At 39.5% G+C, this 21,637-nt stretch overlaps 1 protein-coding gene across 12 annotated transcripts in view; it reads right to left on the reverse strand.

Annotated features, from left to right (window-relative positions):
* Positions 1-21,637, reverse strand: part of ADCYAP1R1 (ADCYAP receptor type I) — a 157,162-nt gene that overhangs the window by 52,817 nt on the left and 82,708 nt on the right. For all 12 annotated transcript variants that reach the window (XM_065050329.1, XM_065050339.1, XM_065050331.1 and 9 more), the window contains one exon: positions 11,652-11,759. In XM_065050329.1, the coding sequence (XP_064906401.1) occupies positions 11,652-11,759 (108 nt within the window). The remainder of the gene's footprint in view (positions 1-11,651; positions 11,760-21,637) is intronic.

The raw sequence follows: 21,637 nt of genomic DNA on the forward strand, positions 1-21,637 counted from the left end.
TGGTAAATATTGTTATTCACAGTTTTAGCAGACTGAATATGTGTCACTCTTTGGGATATAAAGCAAATATTCCATTCATGTTTTAACTGTCATTATTAATTAGATGTTATTTGTAGTACTACTTAGAGACCCTACGGAAGACCCATTAGAACTCTGAAAGATCATTTCCAAGGAACAAGGAGAGAAACCAAACACAGAAAATATTTCTTATTTCTGTTTTCTACACAGAGAGGTGAAAGAGAAGGGAAAAAAGAAGTCAAAGGACGTGTCAGTGTCTCCCCATGGAGTTAGTGGCAGAGACCAGATATTTCATGCCCTTTTCTTGCACATTTATCAGACTTTCTTCATTGGTTTTCATTTGGTGAGTCCCAGAAAACATAAGTACCTCCTTGCCATCCTCCAACACATGAGAAATTTGATGCAAGCAATTGTTGCTTCTGATATAAAGCGAACAGGACTAGCAAAGCCAAAGCCAAGAAACAGCCTGAGCACCATGAGCCTCGGAGCTCAGTGCCGCCTTTTAGATCATCCCCTTCGTGCCAAACTTGTGCTGGCTGTGTTCAGTGTCAGCTGGCATGGCAACCGCTTTATCTCCCATAGATTTGTTTATCTGAGCACAACTTGCATTTAACCCTTTTGTTCCAGCATTTGTCCCACATTAGTGGCAGAAGAGAGAATTGAAAGGGTTCCAGAACTATTCTGGCCTGAAATGGCTTGCCCACACCCTTCCCTTATTCTTGTTGTTCCCATTTCAGTATTATGGGTTGGAGGACTGGTTCACATAGGTAATCCCCGCAAAGGCTGGATTTCAACAGCTTTGAGATCAATGTGCAAAGCTCACGCTGTTTTTATTGCATGTTAATTCTCTTCCTTCAGAAAGTGCAGAAGCTGGGGCAGAGAGAGGTTATAGAAAAGATTTCCTATGATCACTTGTTATCATGCTGTCCAGCTATCTGGATAATGAGCTGGTTAGGCAGGAATTTGATTTTTTTCCTGTTTCATATAACACTGATTAGAAGCTTAACATTTAATTTATAAAGACGAAATAAATCAGCGAGGTCTCACGGCCAGGTCCGCAATATCCACCACACTGTGCCTTTTCGCTCCCTTTCCTATTGCTGCAATCTGTTCTGCCGGCTGGCAAAGCCACAGTCGGGAGCAGCAGTTTGCTCAGCAGCTTTTCTGGTGGCTCTCTGAGCATCTCACACAGCTACCGCTTGCACGCTCTGCCTGCTGCTCCTTATGCCCTCTGCCCACTCCTGCGTCTTCTGTGGTGGTTGCACAACACCTGATGAGATCTGGAGCTTGCAATGGGGGATTTGATGGCTCTTCAGCACCTTTTGTGTCCCACTGTCCCTGTCCTCATGTATGCCTCATGGTTGGTGCAAACCATTGCATCTCCCCACCTCAGGGCATGGTGACTCCTCACATTCACCTTTCCTGACTGGGAAGACAAGAGGGGTGGATCTCTTGGTCAATAGACAGGGTCCTCAGCCAAGGAGGTGCGCAGGCCCAGAGAAGCAGAGAAGCTTCTTGACCATGTTCCTAATGATGACAGCCAGATCCAACCAGGCTATAAAACAGGGCCCCTGCTGAAGACCCCCTTGGTCTTCTCAGAGCAGTGGGACTGTGAACAGACCCCTTGGCTCAGATTGGGGCGCCATCTAAGGAGACTTCCCAGGATTGACTGCCCTCACCTTCTCCTTGGGGAGCGGTATATCCTTGAGTGAGCCCTTGCCCACCCTGGGCAAGTGATTATTTCTTCTGAGTACCCTTGAGTGAAAGAGGCTTCTTGTTTTTGTGAGTGGGTGCATGCACACTGAGGATCCTCATTCTTGTGTGGTTGCACAGCCATGAAATTATTAAATATTTATTAAGTGTTGTCAGAGTGCTAAATAATTTTGTATAGACCCCATTTTTAGTTGGTTCTCCAATAAACAGTTCTGGCTAGAATTAAGACTGTTTAGAGCTTGTCGTCTGCCTAAATTGATTTCTGAGGTGCCTCCGTGACATGTGACATGATGCATGATCTCAGGTGCACACTATCCAGCCATCTCAGTTCCTTCATTACTGCCCTTTTTTTGGGGAAAAAAAGTGATCCAGAATCAGCTGCTAGGTCTTTACAATCTAATTAACAGGATTTATAGAAAGTGGCAGCCAGGCAAAGTTTGAGAGCAGGTTCCCACACCTTTACAGGTTCCCACACCTTTCCTTAAGCTAAGTGCTTCCCTCCACTCCTTCCAGGGGTTTTGGTCTCTCCAGCCTCATGCCCCATAGGCAATACTTTAAACTACAGAACGAAAGTCATTGGCTCACTTAGCATTTACTATATATTGACATTTGCCTCATCAAAGGGATTTGTGAGCATAGTGCTTGCATAAAAGACAGCACAAAAATAATTGGTATTGTTCACTGTACTTAGAAAACAGGAAAACTGAGGCAGAGGGAAATTAAGGGTATGATTGGGAAGCCTGGTTCATATTTGGATGTTTGAGTAAGAACTGGTCCCTAAGGACATCTGAGGAACTGATCTTGTGGGGCAAATTTGTCCCATCCAATTTGCTCACTCAAAGATAAGTTGATCTGTTTTTTAAGTCTCCTCCCATAAAGGGTAAAGAAACTGGCACTTCAGGAGGGTGATTTTTTTTATACATCTACCATAGGATCAGGTGAACTGTCTTCTGCAACTTCTTTGTTACCCAGTGGTTTGTGCAAAACATTGCAGTAAAGGCAGTGATGGAATTGATAAACAAGTCCTTCCTTCATATATCCCGTAATGATTTCACAGCATATGACAAGAAGATCCAGTGAATCATGCCTGGAAGTCACGGGAGAATACCAAGGAGGTCTCATATGGAGAACATAAAGGCCAGCGTATATAAGGCTGGCTGAAGCAGGACTGATGCAGAGATATGATCAATAACACATAAGGGAGATTATGATTTTCTTCTTCTCTTCCTCTTTCTTATCAAAGGGTATGAAACTAGCAGCAGACTGAGGTCACCATAGCAACTGCAAGGCATCATCTAAACATTAAGTGTATCCTTCCTATGAGGCTGGCTCTCATAGGAGCATCTATCAGAGTGCAAGATCAATGCAAACACTATTGAAGGGTCTCCTAGCTCCAAAGAGGGCATGGGTGGTATTTCAGAGAAAAGCAAATGTTTTTCAAACAAGAAACAGAAAATAAGAAACATTGTTCAATGGAGATTATCAATTAGGAAATAAGTCTTAGAGAAGAAAGCATATTAAATCACTTGCTTAAAGGTGAGAATGAATGTTTGCCCACCACACTTAAAATCTTGCAGTCAACTGGAACCACTTTTTCAGTTATTTGAGTCAAGAGGAGAAACAAGTATAGGACAAAGGCTGCTAGTAAAGGTTGAAGCATCTGCCAATGTTGCACCTACAGTGATACCTTAAAGCGCTACCTTTTGCTGTCCAAGTGTTCTCCAAACTACTCAGCAGCTCTCAGCATATTTCACCCTTGCATGCTTCCCAGAAGATAATTATTTATGATTTTTTTCCAAGGCCAAATTAGGTTTCAGGTCATAGTGACAAAGGTCTTGAGCTCTGTTATGGCTTTGCCCTGGCCACTGCAGGATGGCACCTTGCAAAGGACCAAGGACTTGACCTTGAACTGAAATGCTCTTGGTCACATCGTATGTTTGAGTATCAGAAGCACTGAGTCTTATGTCCCCATAATTTGGTGGGAAAGACCATAATATGTCCTTTTCCTGTAAAAAAAATATTGATGAGGCCTTAACTACTTGATTGGAAATGTAGATATATCTAGTATTCTTTGATAACAATATTTTCCTCCCATTTCCCTCTGCATTGCAGATAGAATTTGTGATGCCGTGAGCAGGGAAGCGTGCTTAATTATAGCCTGTTTCCCTCGCTTTGGAAAAGCTGAAGTAATCCCACAGTTTTACTGCCTGTGGAAAGCCTGGGGATGAAAACCAGCAGGAAATGACTTGTTATCTAGTAAGCACTATCATCTTGGTTATTGGCAAGACTTATTATTTGTAACTTAGACACTCAGTAGGTCTCTTGTACTCCTTCTTTATGTCACTATTTTTTCTAGGACTTGCTGAAGACCAAGCAACAATAACATATATGCAATCTGCAGACAGCTTTGAAAGTTCTCCAAAACATTTAGCTGGTAAATGTATTAAAAAAACAGATATCCTTGCATTGAAGATGTTTCTGAATGTTATGTAGAATCTCATATAAAGTGAAGGATGAAACTAAGGTATACACAGATTCCTGATTGCTTCAAAGACTGATTAAGCTCTGATGGATCATTAGTACTCCCATGATGGAAATGCTATGGGATGGATCACGTCGGGTTTTCAGAGACTACTCCTTGCTTTTGGGGACTTTTTTTCCCGTCATTTTCATGCAGGATGTTGAAATATCCATCGGGGTGATATGCTTGAATAGAAATCTAGACCTTTGCATTGATCTTTTGCCTTGTCTATTTGACAGGCAAATGTAATTTCCAGTTTCAGCCTGCTGCAATGCCGACCTCAATTTCAGCTAGTAGCAAAGAAATCCTGCATCTTCTACTTCACTTGAAAATAAGTGAAGAATCTTCTAGATACATTTTGTTATTTAGAAGTCCCCCGATCTTTAGCAGTCACCTTTTGTTCCTGTCTTTGCCAAAAAATATCAATATATAACCCAAACTATTAGAAACTGTAACTTGCAAATATTTTCAACAACTTTTACCTTGGGAAGACAATTACTTGTATTGTCTTTTCATCCAGTTTGGGAGTTACATAGCATTTTCACAGTGGTATGTAGTCAGCACTTAAAGACTTTACCAGGGCTATTTCCCCAAAAATTACACAGAAGGATATATGAACATGTAGTATCATTTCCCTTCTCATTAACTTGTCTCTTGTCATCCTGTTCTGTTTGATTAAGAACAACATCTAAAGTCAGACAGGAGAAAGAAGTCACAGATGGCTTCCCAAATCCAATTAACCCTGCAATCATAAACCCTGTTGTCCACCCATGATATCTCTAGCGCAGTATAAATGGAGTTTAGTGTTCTTGCAACAAAGCACTTGAGTGTCTCCCAGTGTTTAGTGGTATCAGTAATAGGCTACTTTTAATTTCTTGTTCTCATGAACAATCAAGCTTGTTGACTGGACACTGAAATAATTTAACTTCAGAGTAGCAGCAAGTCAAATACTTTGCTTCAAAAGTATGAGAACAGGATATAATTCCCTCTTAAACTCTATAATACCTGGATACCTTCTTTACCCTACTGGATTTTGATTAGGACCCCTTAATCGTGGTCTCAACATAGGATGCGTTTCACATGTTTGGTAAAAATTATGTACATTTTCTCTAACATAGCAAATCACACTTTGTAATACTGTTCTTTTGGGTGTAGCAGGTAGTGTCCTAGACTGAACTCTAGATAAAATTCTGAATTGCTGGAAGATTCAGTAAGAGCTAGTCCTGCTTATTATTTGGATTTGTGAATGAAAGCATTTTCTCAATGTAGAGCATATGGCAATGCTCAGAAACTGCCTATTGTCATTTGTATTAGTTTCTATGGCAAATCAAAGTTCTAAAAATATGCTCATTTCTGCTCTGGCTATTGGGTTTCTTTCAATAATCCATTTGAGTAATGTGGCTTTATAGGTTCCAGAATATCTCTGGTGTTCAGGGCAAAGACAGAAAAGCACAGACTGGGCTTCTGTAGATTTCCACTGCTGGGCAATATCAACTCAGGGGAGAAAAAAAAAAAAAATATACAGATATATATATATATATATATAAGGGAAAAATAAAACAGAAAATTTTCAAGTGGGGCCATCTCTAGTTTTGGGTATGTCATACTGAAACGCAACATCACAGCTTGACACACTTTATTTTTCTCTTCCTTTTCCAGGATACCTTGGAATGCTTTAAATATTCTCCATTCCAAATTGGTTGTCTCTGGAGGTGGTACTGGGAAGGGACTTTTTCACCTGGGCAGGAACAACCCCAGGTTTGAGTATAAGTTGGGGAATGACCTGTTGGAGAGCAGTGTAGGGGAAAGGGACCTGGGGGTCCTGGGGACAGCAGGATGAGCATGAGCCAGCACTGGGCCCTTGTGGCCAGGAAGGCCAATGGTACCTGGGGTGGATTAGAAGGGGGGTGGTCAGTAGGTCAGAGAGGTTCTCCTGCCCCTCTACTCAGCCCTGGGGAGACCACACCTGGAATATTGTGTCCAGTTGTGGCCCCTCAGTTCCAGCAGGACAGGGAACTGCTGGAGAGAGTCCAGTGTAGGGCAACAAAGATGCTGAAGGGAGTGGAGCATCTCCCGTGTGAGGAAAGGCTGAGGGAGCTGGGGCTCTGGAGCTTGGAGAAGAGGAGACTGAGGGGTGACCTTATTAATGTTTACAGATATATAAAGGGTGAGTGTCAGGAGGATGGAGCCAGGCTCTTCTCTGTGACAACCAATAATAGGACAGGGGGTAGTGGGTACAAACTGGAACACAAAAGGTTCCACTCTACATTTGAGAAGAAACTTCTTCATGGTGAGGGTGGCAGAGCCTGGCCCAGGCTGCCCAGGGAGGTTGTGGAGTCTCATTCTCTGCAGACATTCAAACCTGCCTGGACACCTTCCTGTGTAACCTCATCTGGGTGTTCCTGCTCCGGTGGGGGGATTGCATTGGATGAGCTTTCCAGGTCCCTTCCAATCCCTGACATTCTGTGATTCTGTGACTGGAGAAAGCATAATATACAACAATGGCAGCACGGAAGGTATAGCTCCCAATGAAAATAAAATTGCGAATTGATGGATATCAATCAAAGAAATGAATGTTCAAGTGGAAAATACATTAAAATTTAGGAACACTTCAGAAGGAAAGTCACTGTAAATCCTTAACCTGCCAGATTAGAAAAGACTTGGGAGTGAATATTTGTTTTTAACATGGAGAGATTTTAAGAACAACTTTCTTGTGCACAGTCTGCATCTAAAAGGTAATAAAATTTCCTGGTGATTTGGAGGAATAGAGGGGTGAAATGAAATTTTCCAAGGAAGGGTCAAAAACCCACAATGCATAGGATTTAACATCAGGCTTTCTGTCTGATGTTGACAGCAGTTACTCTTCAGTTTAATTGCAGTGAAGGTTAGAGCATATTTGCAATTTAAAAACAACAAAAGCTGATATTTTTAGCTTAATCCATAGATTTTTTTTTTTTTTCAATAAAACATCTCTTCAGATGACAGTTTAGCTGGTTAATTTTTATTTTGTAGCCTCTCTTTTTTTAATTTATTTTTCTTTCTCATTTTACTGCATTTGGAAATCAGACATCCAAGCCAAGCCAGCCAAATTCCTTTCTGAAATTCACAAAACAAACAGCCCCTTCCACTGAATTAATTCATCTCAAGATAACCATTTGAGACAGGTCAGAGGAAGCATCTTCTACAAGTACCCACTGCTTTCCATTTACTGAACCAGAAATTCATGTGATCAGTACAGACACCCACATATAACTTAGTTATCCAAAGTTAAATTCTACCTCTTCTTTAAGATTAACACTTCCCAATTGTATGATTTCCCTGTTGTTACACAAACAGATGTACCTGCAGGTGCTTCAGTACTTTGTAGGATAAACTTTCTAAAGTAAAATATCAAGTTATTACTACTGTTTGTAAAAATTATTTATGGCCATATAAAAACTTTGCTCTCTTAAGAATGAATATGCTATAATTAAATATCACTGTCAGTGCCTAGCCTAGTTATATATTCTAGGAACATAGCAACAGGCAGAGGACACTATAACAATCTATAAAATGTGATCAGCCTTGTCTTAGAAACATTTTACTTATCTAATAACCCTTTATTTAAGGAACCATCATAAAATGTGACTTTTTCATTAAGCCCTCATTGAAGCAAATATACTTGGCTAATTAAAATTAGCAGCAACGATAGTGAAAAACTCATGCTGATTGACTCAGGAGAGTGATTATGGATACAGATATTTCCACCTTGGGGTCACCAGTGCAAATCCAGCCAGATCTGTAGAGATTTCAAACTACTCCAAATTAAATGTTTATTTGTTTATCTAAGGAACTATGAATCTTGGTTTTGTTCCTATTGAACAGATGTCCAAAAAGCCCTCAAACCCAGCACTACAAGAGGTAACAGCTGTCACTTTTATTAGTGATCCTGTAAGGAAATCAAGCAAGTGGGACATATGTTTACATTGGACTGACTGCTCCTCCCTTAGGTCACATTGTCACCCTGCTACTGGTCAGATGTGAAGTGCAATATGGAAACAAATCTGGAAATGGGTCCCTCATGACAACAAAGTCCTTGAGGTGCAGGAGCGAGTTGAGAAAAGGGAACGGAGCTGGGAAAGGGTCTGCAGCACAAGCGTGATGGGAGCGGCTGAGGGACCTGGGGGGTTCAGCTGGAGAACAGGAACTGAGGAGAGACCTTCTGATCTCTGAACTGCCTGAAAGGAGGTTGGAGCCAGGGGGCTCAGGCTCTGCTCCCAAGTAACAACCAACAGGATGAGAGGAAACAGCCTCAAGTTGCGCCAGGGGAGGTTGAGGTTGGATCCTGGGAGCAATTTCTTCCCCAAAGGGCTGTCGGGCATTGGAATGGGCTGCCCAGGACAATGGTGGAGTCACCATCCCCAGAGGGGTTTACAAGACACATAGATGAGATTCTCAGCGACATGGTTTAGTGCCAAAGTTTCGTTACTGGTTGGACTTGATGATCTCGAGGGTCTGTTCCAAGAAAAATGATTCTAGGATTCTATGGAATCCTAGACAGACAATTTAAAAATATTATTCTTGGCCTTTATTTTATATAGCTCCAGATATAGTAGAGCTTTTGGTTTGTTTTTGTTTTTTCTAAAATGGATATTTTCTCTTTATTAAACAAATAATATTTCCCATTAACCAGTAACAGATTAGTTAAGTGCTACAATAGATTGTATTGAGCTAACCTCATCTCTGAGGAGAGAGATGGGTTACATGATTTCTCAAGTGCCCTCTTAGCCTTAATTACTTCAGAAATGATAACACCATGGAAGAGAAATTTCACCAGTGAAAACAAAAAGACACCGTATTTGTGTGGGATATAAATAGAAGCAGAGACACTCTTGATATAAAGAATAGCTAAAATGTCCATGGCAAAGGTGTGTGGACAGGTTGGCAGTGAGGGAGACTTCTTGTGCTGTGGGTGTACACGGCACCACTCTCCATAGTATCAAACTAGAAATATCCAGAGAATTGAATCCAAAACAGGCAGAAAGAGAGAGAGAGAAAAGTGCTATATTATGTTACCATGTGTTAGCACATCATAGCTAGAGGGTATGTAGGGGGTGTAGATTACAAGCCACAGAAAAGGAGGGGTCCTAGTGGAAATCTAGACAAGTGCTGTATTAAGCAGCAGGCTGCCTGCAGTTATAATATATCAGAAAATAACAGCGTATCATCCATCTGCTGATGCGCAATAAATAACATAAAAGTATTTTGCCTGAAGGCTGAAAGCATCGCTGAAAACTGGATCATGAAAACTTCTGGGTGAGTGTATATCCTGAGCAAAGGATGACCAGAATTGGCTTGACAGGCTGAATGACAAGTAATCAGGAAAAATTGATTACAAAGTCATGGAAAACTGAAAACAAACAAACAAAGAAAGAAAACAAAGAAAAAAACACACCAGAAGAAGGGAAGATTATTTCCTTACCCATGCTAGATACAAACCCCAGAGGATGCTGGAGTATTGGTTTTTTCTTTTATCACTAAACGTGAATGCCTCAGTAAGTGACACTGTACCCACTGAGTACTGAACCAATATTACAGCAGTAAAGATTATGTTTAATTATACTGGCTATGATTAAAGCACATAGAATTATAGTAGTAATTATTTATTTATACCTGATAATTTAAAGAGGGACTTATCTTTTCCCGTTCAAAAATTAGGTGCCCCTGGTACTTGCTGAATAAAGAGAGGTATCTCCTAGGTACAATTAACCTCAATGTTTGGAATAATATAAATTGCCTTCTGTGGGTCTCTTTCTTTTCACTGACTACAGATGGAGTCCAGAGGACTTGCACAGGGAAAACATTCAAATTTCATATGGGTAAATTTAGATGAAGTAAATATGACCCTTAAATATCTTTCAATTTCACAAGAGTGTTGGCACTTGCTTCAGTGTCTGGATGAGTTCAAATGGATGCATTTAAAGGTGAGGACTTAGGACTTACTGTCTCCCACAAATTGTGTTCTGTGTGTGGCAACATAGGGAAGGTGGATTTTGGGCTCAAGACTGAATAATTTATTGGTAAAATAATCTTTGAGGAAAAGGATTCTGGGGGAAAATGACAAACTTGTTCTTTAAAGGAGAGTACTGATTAAGTGATCTGAAGCAGCCTAGATGAGCACTGGGAGGTGATGGAGAAAACTATGTTAGTTACCAGCAAAGTCTTCTTGTTAGCTAACATTGATGGGTGGACTTAGTTTAGTTTAGTCATTCAGCTGGGAAGATAATTTCACAGAATCATGAAAACTAAAAAAAAAAAAAAAAAAAAAAAGGACTTAAATAGCTTGATTAGATGTTCTCTTGATCTGCTGTGAACAACTTAATAGTTTTTTCTCCTGTCCACACATTCATTCTCAAATTTTCATGCATTTCAAAGATTAAAGAAAACTGTGAAAGGAAAAGGAGGTTTTGGCATCACGCAAACAGTAGCTTGCACAGAGGGTCTTCCCATTAAAAAGCACAAGGCAATACTAATAACTAGGTCAAATAGTTAGTATTACCGCTATTAAGATAGGTTCTTCTTTTAATAGTAATACATTTGGGAGCAGTGGCTGAGTTGTATAGGGATTGAAGCTGGGATCTCATAGGGTTTGGTTACCAAGTACGGTGAGTGCATAGGGCTGTTTTTCGGGGCTAAAGTGGTAGAGGAAAGCGAGAAAAGAGAAAATGCACCAGACCATCTTCAGTATGTTTTGCAAGACAAGAGACAACTCCGTCAGGCAACAATACATGTTGGAAGCAGAAACAGCCCAAATCTCTGATCTTACATTTATTAGCTTGGTTGCTTGTACCAGCTGCAAGGGGCAGTAGGATGGTGACATTTCAGATCTACAGACCACAAAAAAAACATGATAGACCTTCTGCATCTCTCCAGGAGTCTTTGGTTCCCACTGACTCCTCCCTGGACTCCCAGCATAGGAGCTCCTAATAGTTGGTCATCTCATGCCTATGTTCTCCTTATGCATAAGAAGAAACTAGTCTGAATTTTAGTTATATTCTAAACCAGGTTTGAATTGTGATTATTAATTATCCAAGACCCAAGCACAGTTTGAGGTCTCACTGATTTCAGCGGGGACCCAAGGGCAGAACATTCCCTTTAGCAATTGAAGTTGGTGAAGTTTTCGTGTTGTATAGTCTGTGAAGGCTTTTTTTCACACATTCCCTCTCACCTCTGTACACATACACACATCTATGCATCCTGGTTTCCTACTGTATTTTTTTTTTTTCAAATTGAAGCTCAGCTCCACACCACTGTAGAGTTTATGAATTTGCTTCACACCAAGTTCCTAAGGGAGGTTTTATACTCATGCTGGATATGCAGCTTTACCAAAGAGGCAAATAACAAAGTGAAAATACTTTACCGTCTTCAGAGATGATAAATCTGAACAGTGCAGGACACTTGACAAAGACGATTTCACCCACGCTTGCAGGTTTCCAGCATGTAATATTATCCCACATTCCGGGGCAACCTATAGGAGAGAAGAGGAGATAAACACAGTAATAATGGAAATCCATTCCTTTCTTCACATTGTTATTGCACTTTATAGTTGGCTCTTCTATCCATAAAGATGTGCTTTTTGGAAGAATTTTCTGATAAGGTTTCCCTGGAATAAGATAATTTTCATTACTAGGAATAGCATAAAACAGATAGTTGCATGGCATAATAACGATCAGACTCTACCCTGGCAGAAAATGACATTGATCAGCCCCAGTTAAATCACTCAAACATACACCAGAAACAAATTTTCCCTTAAGCATGAAATGTACCACCATCTATTTTTCAGTATCACTTAACTGCTGTTCAGTATTGCTGAGTTAAACCTTTAGGCATCTTTGATTTAAATTCTATAAATTTTTCTTGCCTCTAACCCTTGTCAAAGGTCAGGTACCGGTACATTTTGGAATTTGACCCAGGGAGATGACTGCAAACTGAAAAACAGATTCTGCTTCATGTTACAGCCAGTTTTGTGGATATGGGAGGGAAGCTCACTTCTTTCATGTTTTTCATTTTCTTAAAAAAACTGGAACAAGAAACGTCCTGCATCAGTAAAGAACTGTCATAATTTAATTCACTGTCTTTACTGCAGTCTTCAGTCTAGAGAATATAAACTCACAACATCCAAAGGATAATTTTGACCTCTAATGACTTCTTAGAATCATAGAATAGTTTGGGTTGGAAGGGACCTTTAAAAGTCACCTATTTCAACCCCCCTGCAATAAGCAGTGACATCTTCAACTAGACCAGGTTACTCAGAGCCTCATCCAGCCTGGCCTTGAATGTTTGTAGAGATGGGGATTTCTTGCATTATCTAAAGACATAATTATGCCTTTAACAACAGTTCAGAGATTAGGCTTCAGGTAACAAGCTTTGAATTAAAGATCTGAGAGGTAAAGAACCCACTTTCTCTTATAACCATGCAGGAGGAGGAGGTGATGGGGTTGTAGATAAGAAGTGTCTTTTCTTAGGATATTGAAAAATATCAGGCTCTGTGTGTTATAGAAATATAATAAAGGAGCCTATCCCCTGCTGCTTTCTGATCACTGTGTCAGAGACACAGCAAACTATGACTGGCTTTCAAGAACCAGTTATATCCGCATGGTTCCTTCTGTAATTCTGTAAACCACCATCTTACTAGGTCAGAAACCTAGAAGACTTATCCAGTGTACAGAAAACACCAGAATAATCCCTCAGATTCCCTACTAATATCTAAAAAATAATTACTTGGTAAAGGAATCTCAAATGGTGATCATCTTCTACCGCAGCAGGAAAAGAAAGAAAAACTTAATCTAAATAACTCTGCTACTTATTTGCATTTGATGTTGAGATTGAGCACATAATCTTATCAGCTGTTAAAAGCCCCAAGCTCCATGATTTTCCAAGTGGTTTTCAGTTGATAAGCTCTCTCTGTGACTATGCGCCAAGAAAAATAAGATCTTCAGTAAAAGCAGATAATACTTCAAAGTGTCACACTTACAGCCTGGCAGAAGTACAATATAATGAGTTTTGGGTGATCGACTTGTAAAACCAGTGTGGACTTTATCAACTTTTGTGATAGTAGCAAGTTTCCATCAGCAGAGAATGTATGCTCACAGGACTGGACTTGATGTATTTTTTCCATCACCAGGGAATCAAAACGTATGTTTTCTCACAAAATATAAGACAGATACTACCATGTGTGGTGGACAGGGCAGTTCTGTGTGGTACAGTGTTTAAAGAATCAAGTCAGTCTCAAACACTCTTGTGATGTTGTAATGATGGCATATGATAGGAATATGATAAGCAGTTGATAATTTTTTTTCAAATTAAAGGATGTAGCATCAGATTACATAATATAAATGAATAAACATATAAAATCCTGATCCTATTAGCTAAATTCCTTCATCTTTTGCCAGACGCACCAGAAAAAAATACTACAGCAAAAATGCTCATGAAATCATCTCAGGAGTTGAAAACAGGGCACCCTTTACATTTTCCTCTCCTCTCTCTTTCTTCCCAGGTCATTTCTTTTGCCAGATGAGGATCTCATTGTGTGAGTACTGTGATTCACTAGAATATCTTAAAAGTCTCAACCCTGGAGCTTTAAAAGTTTCATGATACAATCAGCATACTAAAGATGGAAATCAAGATCACATTAAGACATACTAGATTGTATTGTCTTTGATACCTTGTGTCTCTCGACACCATAGTAACTGTATTTAGCATGGAAATATGAAGGCATATAATAATAAGTTTATAGTGGATCAATGTATGTCACTCTATACAAAAGTAAAGGATATGTAAATATCCATAGTAATGAGACATTTGCTTACAAGAGGTGTTAGAGACAAAGTGACCAATGAGATCTTCTGAGAACCACCTGCTGGCCTCTCTTGCTTAAATTACATGGGTTTGATAGGAACAGGGAAACATTTCTTATTATTATTTCAATGCCGGTTGTCTTCCAAACACTGGGATAGCAATAAATGCTGCAAACCAACCTAGAGAAATGCAAGGAAATCTTCATACTGCAGAAAAGAAAGCATAGATATGCAAAAAAAAAAAAAGTTTTATAGCACTGTATATGAAATTCCATTATATCAGGTGGCTATTTTTGTGGTAATACTATACATAGTGAAAAAATAGCCCCATTTAAAAAGTCTGTTGTGCTAGAAAGCACTGATGTGCTGATGTTAGAAGAGAGGGATAGAGAAGCAGAAAGTCAAGTAAGTTGCCTTAGGTACTAAAACAGGTGAGTGATAGAGAATACAAATAATTCACTATCAATGAGAATTTTGCCTGGTTGTGCCCAGAAAAACATATTTGGGAAAACAAAACAAACAAACAAACCAACCAATAACAAAAACACAAAACAAAAGGAAGATTAAAAAAAACAAAAACACACAAAACAAAACACGAACATTTGGAAGAGTAAAGAAAAGGATGACAATATTTTAAATGTAATAAAAGCCAGTGTGCACAATTCCCTTACATTTGTAAACCCATGATACAGCCAGCAACTCCTGCTGGGTGAAATCTGCCCACGGAAATCAATGTGACTTGAGTGTGAAACTGCACAGCAGGGTTCTCCTCTGGCACTGGCACTCGATCTCCTTTGCCATGTGCGGATGTCCAAGGCAACTTTGAAAGATGTATCTCAGACACAGCAAGCAGCAAGTTGCAGCTTGAAGCAGACAAATTTTCCTGGTTCTTAGCATGTTAGTAATTGGTGACAACAGTCAGTCTTAAAGAATCAGATTTCATGCTGAACAGAGTGAAAAGTGGTTGTCTTGCTAATGGATGGTCTTGAAAACAGGGCACAAAACTCTGGCCTCCCTTCCTGTGTCCGCACTGCAACCTGCAGACTGAATTTAATGTTTGGTAAACTTTTTGGGATTTATCTCAGTTAACGTAAGCGATGTAAATCTTGGCATTTGACCTTGAGTAACTACTTACACACTGTTTGTAATATGGGCAGAAGAGCGCTGCATCTTATTCAGCTAGTTACATCCTCTCTGATTGTTGTCATCACTTACAAGAATGAATCCTGTCTGCAATTGCTAACCTAGAGATGTATATCGTTTCAGTTCTAGGTCAGTCTGCTCATATAGCAAAGACTGACTTGCAAAACACCTGATCACAAACTACAGAGACTAGTGACCTTGCAGCTGTAGACATTTTGCCTGCACAATTAATTGAATCTTGCTTTGACACATATCTCAAGACTGTAGGATAAAGTGTCCTTTAGCTGAATATTGCTCGCTATATGTTAAAAAGATTGTGTAATACAATATGCAAATATGTAACTGATTGGTTCTTTAGGGTGTGAACGTAGTGATAAGACTTTGTGTATAATGTCTTTTACTTCTCTGGCTGACATGCTGGCTTTATTCCAGCATCCAGACTTGTGCAACTCTGTAATAAAACAGCATCTTGTCTCTGGGTGCTAAATTTGGCTCATTTATATGCACACCAGGTAAGGAACCTTGTTTTAGGGACAACATGATGGGATGGATGATCCTTTGGGAGCCTGTATCCCTCATCACTGACTTTTGAGGAAACACAAAGTAATCCTTCAAGTATTGTATTATTATTATTATTACTTTTTTTTTCTTCAGATGGCTAAGACTTACCCTTTTACCCCATTCAGCTAAGCAAAATTGCCTCTGCAGTTCATGAAGAGCCACTTCCCAGATATGGATGATCCCATTTTAAGGTGATGGTGACTACTCTCATTAGAACGAGGCTAAGACCCAGCTTAGCCTAGACAGCTGCCTATTCAATGGCTGAATCTTATGTTCCCCATAGGATCTATGTGTTTATTTGGAGCAGACATGGAGAGTTGAGGTGACCTGTAGCTATGAAGACTCCTTCAACCACTTTCTGATCCTGAGTGAAGGAATCCAGCTGAGGACTGGAACATGTTACTGCTGGCTATGAATGGTGCCAGCACAGCTGTGCAGGTCCTGAGCAATTCAAACCACAGGAAAATCACAGCACATGATCAATCCTTACATCTCTGCCTCAAGCTTCTTCTATAGAAGTGCAATAAAACTCATGTTCAGACTGCAGACTCCCTGTGGCAGGATCCACCTTTCACTGTTTTTGTGAAATGTACTTCAAAAAATGAGTCTTGGTTTCAGCTGAATCCACAATATGGACTTTATACGAATTTCATATGAAGCCCATGATGCCTAAGCTTAAATTCAATATTGTTGAAGCTGAGAGGTGTGCTTCATATACCTAAGGATAGATATGACCTGGCAGCAACCGAAAAAGAATAACTTTTTCAGAGAAAGGTCAAATTTTGTAACAAGGAGGAAACTACGGATATTTATCATTGCAGAATCTTCTGATGCAATTTTAAAATTATACCCAGCACTAAAACCATTCTAGACATCCTCTCTTTGTGGAGGTTCGCACAAGCCTTGTTCCTGTCCTTCGCTTCAAATTAAGCCTTGAGGAGCAAAACACTCTCTCCCTAACCTGATACTCCTGGCAGCCGAAAGTCTCCCTTCTTGCCTGAAATGTCTGGACAAGCATCAAGAAGAAAAATTAAAAAACCCCAATGTAAACCATGCTGGCAGAAGAGCAGTGATAAAGAGTTCTTCTGAAATTGCTTAGCATCCCTTATCTTCTTTTTCTCCTCTGCCTAGGTCTGCCTTGAGAGTCTTAGTTTTGATAGTGGCTGGACATAAAACCAGATTTTAGGCAGCCCCATAGTTGAAGTTCACCAAGTTCAAAGAAGGGACCTCGCTTTAAATCCACTGAGGATAGAACGTGTTATCTTCCACCAACACAGAGTCACTATGCCACCAGGATTATGTACGAATAGTTATTTTTCTATAGATTTACATCCTATTTCCTTGTGGTGTCTCTACTGCAATACCCTGATTTACAGTCACTATATTTAAATGCTCTTAACTGTATCCACAACATCCTACCATGTCTTTATTCTGTACCTCGTGCAACATGCCTCCTTTTCATCTCTGCTAACTTCTTTGTTTGAGAAAGTGCAAAAGCAGAGATATTCGTTTTGTGTGACAATACCCTGTGTACTACATAACTGCTCACTTATTCAGTCCTCTTCACAAAGGGGGCAAGTCCCACCTGTCCTCTTCTCCATGAAAAGAATTATTGTGACATCTTTATTGTACTCAGCACACCACCGTTTTCACAAAAAATATAGGAAATTGCAGCTTTGAGACTACTGTACCCCTGTCAAAAGTTGCTGACTTTATTCAGTGGACTACAAATTATTGGGTTAAGGGGAGGAGTAAAAAGAGGAATGGCAGAACAAGGGACAAAGGGATTGATGGATCCACACACAGACAAAAGGGAATGGACAAGAATTTGCATAAAATTTGTTTCTTTGGGAATTAAGAATAAATGTAAATACATAAATGTTATACTTCTGGTTTTTTAATGTATAAAATAAAGGCTTGAGATGGGAATCCATGCTTTTGACTTGCAACATTCAATTTGGTTTTCAGTTTCTCTCCTCATTTATTAGTTTAAAATATCACCTTCAAGGTCGTATTGCCTTCAGGAGAGTAATATCAAAGGAAATGTAATGTTACAAGCCAGCATATTAAACTGAATTATGCGATGTACAATAACTTTTAAAGGGCATACTACATATAAAGCCTTTCAGAGAGATGGAGAATATGAGATAGGTGCTCTCTGTTCTTTCATAAATCTAAGTAAATACAGAAATAAATAAAGGCTTAAGCAAGGCCTGGTTATGGGGCCTAGATTTCCAAAAGTAATTGCCATTTCAAAGTAAAGTTACCTTATAGAAGCTCTTATTACCAAAATAGTCATTCTGTAGTTGTTTCAAGTTGGGAGGCAAACTTAAAACACTGTCAGATTCAGTAGTCTCTTCTGAAAATCCAAGCCATGAGAAAGTGAAAAGAAGAAACAACTGAAATTCCAAAGTTATAAAAGGGAAGAAAAAACACAAAGGGGAGGAAAAAAAAAAAACAGTAAAGGAAGACATTCTGTGTTGGAAAAGAGAATACTTGATCATGCACAAGAAAAAAAAAAAAGTCATTCCTTCCTTAAAATGTCTTATGCAGAAAGCAGGCATGAAAGATTGAGTAAAAAGGAAAGCTGATCAGAGAAAAAGGAAATTTGTTTTCCTTCTTAGTTCTGCTCCTAAGAGATTTTGGAATTATTTGGACAAAGTGTATGTGTTCTTTCAGCACACGTGATCTGAACCAGCTATTAAACTAATAATGTGTTCCTGTATCCAAGACGCACCTTGCGTTATCTAACATGATATTCATTCACTTTAACAGTATAAACAGTATATATGTAACTCTGAACTAAGTTCTTCTGCATTTCTTTTACAATACAAGAAGAAAACCAAAAATCTATAGAGGGCACTTCTAGGAGGTTTCCAAGATAAATTATCCTCTGGAGGTGTATATTTTCTTTCACTGATTAGAAAAGGCACTAAGAGCAACCTGAATTTTAGGCTTAAAACAACTGGAATTAGAGCAGAAGAATTCTACATGTACACTCCAAGTGACTCAGATAGGGCTGTATGTAAAGCAAAATAAACTGTGGTCAAGCTTACCAGAAGCTAAGCCACCTTAATATCTTCCATTACCTTTTTCTGGATAACTGCTGCCAGTGGTGTAAAGTTATTCAATAGTGTATTGTGACTATTTAGAATCTGTGGTTTATGTAATTATAATGATATAAATGATGATAACATTTTCTACTGGTACGTCATTATCAGTAAAGTGAGTTGTTTTATGAGATTACATTTTCAGAGTTTTAAGACATACTAAGTGCAGGACTGTTTTCAAAGAAATATCAGCCTAATTTATGAAAGAGTATATTGGAAGAACTTAGTAGATAAGAAGTGAAATATCTCAACCTAGTTAATCCTACATCATATTAAAAACTGAAGTGAAAGAAACAGAGAGGTTTTTTTTCTTTTATTGGAACAGCATTACAGTAGAAGAAGATGAGCTGAAGATAGCAGGGTTTAGCTTTCAAAAGATTAAGTGCATGTGCTTTGCCTTTGCCCAACATAAATGGTATATTTCAGAATGGAGAGCCAGTCTTATTTTATCAGAGTTCAACAAGAGAATTTCACCTGGTTTGGATGTTCTGCATCACTCCAGCACATTGGTTCACCTTCTGACCACCTTATGAATGAGCCACACGAATTATAAATTAGAACTCTATCGTTATTCTTATTATTTTGGTGGGGAAAAAAAATAGATACAAATACACACTCAAGTCACCATTTGACAATAATCTGTCTCAGAGCTGAAAAGATAATGAAGATCTCATTTGTGGAAAAATTCAGCCGTTTAAACTATTCTCCTCAAGAGGGTGATAGGTTCTTGTCTATATCTCGCATGAAACACACCTCAAAAATAAATGTTAATACTAAATTATTGTGTTTTTTTCTTGAATATTCTACACATATCAAAGAACAGCTTTTAAATGGAGCTGCTATCTATAATTAGAGAGGTGTAAACATTTTTTCTTCATTTAAAGCTTTTTGATTCTTTACAGTCACAGGGTATTTATTCTAAGCTACACTTATTGCTGTTCTTGCATTGTTACCTGCCAAGAAAACCTCATCCAAGAAAATCTCCAGAATCCTTTAAGTGCTGCCAACCAGTTGGCATTAGATAAGCTTTGGAGAGTTTTAAAGGGCAACTTCAGTTGGGCAAAATCTTTGGAACATTTCTTTGTCTAATAATACAGAAGAGTAAAAAGCCAATAATCTGTGAAATTGAGAGGTGCGGGTTTTTTAAAAACTTTGTTTAAATATAACAAAAAAAAAGATTGGTTATTCATATACAAGCAAGTCATCACTTTGCTGCTCTGGAGGCAGAGAGACACTATGAAATTAGCAAAAAAAAAAAAAAAAAAAAAAAACAAAACCTGGGAGACTTTATGCCAGCACTGCTGGAGGACAGAATGACACTAACAAGCTGCCAGAACGTGAGCCAGTGCCAAGCTCACCAGCTGCAGATAATGAGGCATCACTAGGACATGGGTTATGTGAGATCATGGGGTAGTGCTGGAGGCAGCCTGGCCTGGAACAGCTGGTACCCCCCACTTTTTATTGCAGGAGGCAGCCAAAATAACTGTCATTGTCCTGCTCCACCATCACACCATTCTGACTCACTTCTCTTCCTTCTTAGGAGGAGAAGAAGAGATCATAGAATGATAGAATCATTTTGGTTGGAAGAAACCCACAGGATCATCAAGTCCAACCATAGCCTGAATCTAGCACTAAACCATGTCCCTAAGAACCTCATTTAAACACCTTTTAAACCCCTCCAGTGATGGTGACTCCACCACTGCCCTGGGCAGCCTGTTCCAATGCCAGACAGCCCGTTCTGGGAAGAACTTTTTTCTCCAATATCTAATATCCTTGATGCTGTTTCCTCTCATCCTATCACTTGCTACTTGGGAGAAGAGACCAACCCCCTCCATGCTCCAAGCTCCTTTCAGGCAGTTCAGAGATCTGAAGGTCTCCCCTCAGCTCCTGTTCTCCAGCTGAACCCCCCAGGTCCCTCAGCCGCTCCCATCACACTTGTGCTCCAGCACCTCACCAGATTCGTCTCCTCCTCTGCACTGCCTCTAGTACCTCAACGACCTTCTTATGATGAGGGGCCCCAAACTGAACATGGTATTCAAGGTTTGGCCTCTCCAGTGCTGAGTACAGTAGCACAATCACTTCCCTAGTCCTGCTGACCACACTGTTCCTGAAACAAGCCAGGATGCTGTTGGCCTTTTTGGCTCATATTCAGCCATTGTCCATCAACGCCCCCAGATCCCTCTCTGCTGGGCAGCTTTCCAGCCACTCTTCCCCAAGCCTGTAGCACAGCCTGGGGTTGTTATGTCCCAAGTGCAGGACCCAGCACTTCTCTTTATCAGTTTTATCTTCTATTTATTTTCCAACCCAATAAAAAAGGGGAAAAGGAGGCTATTCTACCAGTGTCTATAAAGCTCTGCATATTTCACAGTAGCACAAATCTTAATCCTTAAGTGACTGATATCAAAGTAATTTCTAGGAAGACCAGACTAAAAATACCAGCTAAAGTCTGCAGATTTAAGACAGAGCTTGAGAAGAAAGCAATACAGTAAGAAACAGAAAGATTTGTTGCTCTTCCAGAAAGCCTTACCTTCCTCTGCCACATCCTTCCCCAATGGATCCTCCCCTTCACTGGCACAACCTACCCATAAATATGTGATTGACAACACCAGGGTGGAGCATTATCAGCTGCATCCTATCTTTTTGAAGAGTTTCAATTAACAATATTAACTAAGCCTAAAGTTGTTTGAGGTGGTGGAGAAGCTGGATATTAATACATATATAAAACATAAAATATT

The sequence above is a fragment of the Columba livia genome, chromosome 2 (assembly GCF_036013475.1).
Source record: "Columba livia isolate bColLiv1 breed racing homer chromosome 2, bColLiv1.pat.W.v2, whole genome shotgun sequence".
NCBI classification, from domain to species: domain Eukaryota; kingdom Metazoa; phylum Chordata; class Aves; order Columbiformes; family Columbidae; genus Columba; species Columba livia.